At 39.5% G+C, this 2632-nt stretch overlaps 1 protein-coding gene across 1 annotated transcript in view; it reads left to right on the forward strand.

The window, feature by feature from the left end:
* LOC104955092 (solute carrier organic anion transporter family member 5A1-like) overlaps window positions 1-2228 on the forward strand; it is a 13654-nt gene extending 11426 nt beyond the window's left edge. The window contains exon 4 of the mRNA XM_010782324.1: window positions 2212-2228. Coding sequence (XP_010780626.1) covers window positions 2212-2228 — 17 coding nt within the window. The remainder of the gene's footprint in view (window positions 1-2211) is intronic.
* The last annotated feature ends 404 nt before the right edge of the window (window positions 2229-2632 follow it).

A 2632-nucleotide genomic window follows, 5' to 3' on the forward strand; every position in this document is an offset into this window, starting at 1 on the left:
GTGCAGCTGGGGGTTGAGTGAGCACAAGTGTCTGCAGGAGGCAGCGTTATGTGTTGGTTTTTCCTGCAAGCGTGCATCTGTGCAGCAGTCATATGTATGTATATATATATATATATAGAGCAGGTTTTCTACTTTCCTCTGTTTTTGTTTCATGGTAAAATGAATATCTTGGTTTCGGACTGACAAAACTGAGCATTTACTGACATTACTGTGGATTTTGAGGAACTGGGATCGACATTCTTCCCTTTTTCTTGACATGATGTACTCCGAAACCCTTAATCTAGACATTAATGAGCAGATTCATTGATATGGAAGTCGCTCCATCTGCTGCGTGTTCTGCCACAGTTATTATGTTCTAACAGATATTAATCAAAGTATTCTAGACTCATGTTTAAGATCACATAAGCTACATTTTTTATATTTTAAATTAAGCCTTGTATCCTTTAAGATAGCAGGAAATCCAATTTTCTCACAGGGAAACTGAGCTCAGTATGAAAGGACAGATTTTTAACACACACACACACACACACACACACACACACACACACACACACACACACACACACACACACACACACACACACACAGAAACAGTATTATGTGGTGATACCCCCCCAGCCCAGATGCCCTATTCAAGGCCCCCTTTTACCATCTGTAAGATTATCTGCCAGCCTCTCAGTGCTCGAACATTATGCATTCACAGACAAACAGGGTGGTGACAGAAGTGGTGTGTGTGTGTGTGAGTGAGTGTGTGTTTAAAAAAGACACAGTTTGGATCCAAAGTATCGGCAAAATAACTGAATACGCTTCTGTTCTGACTCAAACTGCTAATTTCTCACCTTTAAATGCCTTTAAAAAACCTTGAATTTACCCGTTACTTAGAAATCTGGAACATTATGCATGCACAGACAATCAGTGTGTGTGTGTGTGTGTGTGACGCTCCTCCAATCAGTGTGTGTGTGTGTGTGTGTGTGTTTAGCAATGCAAGGATCCCCCTCATAGGCTGGTAAAGACACCGTTTGGATCCAAAGTATCTCCTAAATAACTGTATAAGCTTCTGTCCTCTTCCTCCTGACGACTCAAATCGCTCATTTCTCACCTTAAAATGCCTTTAGAAACCTTAATCTGATGACTAATCCTAACCTAGAAGATCATGTTGTTTGTTTTAGCAGCTTGGCCAGAAAGTAGGTGTACATAACAAGGTGAACAGCGGACTCTCTGTGCATCGTGTTCTGGATGTTTGCACGGTACAAACTGACCCTAAAGAGGAGCTTTCATCGAGGGGAAAATGCTCGAAACTGCACTTTTTAAAATAACTAATTAGAGCAATTAATGAGCAACTGTGTATTTCTGTAGTGTTGTGAAAGGAATAGGTCACACAGAGAGATGTATTAGGTAGGGCTGTACCCGAATATTCGACTATTCGAATATTCGTTCGTTTGGCAGCTATTCGGGTTTCAATTTCATTATTCGGATATTCATTTGTTAATTATTTTTCAAATGTTTTGTTTTTTCCCCTAAATGTATGCTATTAATAAAGGCGAATTGCCATATTCTTATACTATATTTATACTTTTGAATTGCACTGTTAAAATGCGGAAATATATACAATCTCAGCCTGTGCTCCTGACATCGCGTTCACTCATAGTCACGAACGCAAACGGCACGCTTCACCTCGCTTCACCTCGCTTCACACACCTGAACACAAAATGCCGAAGGTTTCAGCTGTGTGGGACCATTTTAAAATTGCACGACGGTAAGAAGAATATGTGCCAAATATGCGATAAGAAACTGGCCTACCACGGTGGCACACCAACTCTGAAAAGTCACCTGGATGCTCTAAGTAGTAGCCTAGCTTAGCTTAGCTGTTGTCAAGTTGCCATGATGAAGCTGCTTTATCCGCCGTTTAAACAGTAACGTTACACATGATAAAAACGTGCACTTACTTTGCTTGCAAGCAAGCAACCGAATTGTTTTTTTATATTAGTTTTTTAATTTTATCCGAATAGTGAAAATAATAGGAGCAATGTGGGAACATCTGGGGCTAAGGCAATTATTGGCATACAGTTCGTTCATTTATTTTTCTTTCTTCATTTATTTAAATACTGTTTACTGTATCGGTAACAAGTGTTACACTGTTAGGCCGACTGTTACGGCTATGTTATTAAAAGTATTGTTGTTATAACAGAAATATGTGTTTTGTATCTTCAGGTTGTAAAACGTTATAGACGGAATTTGGAACCAGATGTGGTCCCCGGGCGCTGCACTGCGGATGGGTTACATGCAGAGGACACATTTAGTGTTAATCTAATGCGAGTACTGAGACAATAAATAAATATAAATCGTAATAGTATGCTCTTTCTGCGCTTCTGCTTAACAGCGTGTTGTCAGGTGTCTCGGATTCGGAGCGTGTTATGAAACATTTTGGAGAAAAAAAAATAGTATTTAAAAAATTAATAAAATCTATCCGCACCGAATATTCGCTCCTGATTACTACCGAATATCCGGAGCCCGAAAAATGGTATTCGGGACAGCCCTGGTATTAGGAGGTAGTAATCAGGAGCGAATATTCGGTGCGGATAGATTTTATTAATTTTTNTCTAACAATGACGGAAAAATCTGAAAGCTGTCA

The sequence above is a fragment of the Notothenia coriiceps genome, unplaced genomic scaffold (genome assembly GCF_000735185.1).
Source record: "Notothenia coriiceps isolate Sejong01 unplaced genomic scaffold, NC01 NC01_scaffold00000496, whole genome shotgun sequence".
NCBI classification, from domain to species: Eukaryota; Metazoa; Chordata; class Actinopteri; order Perciformes; family Nototheniidae; genus Notothenia; species Notothenia coriiceps.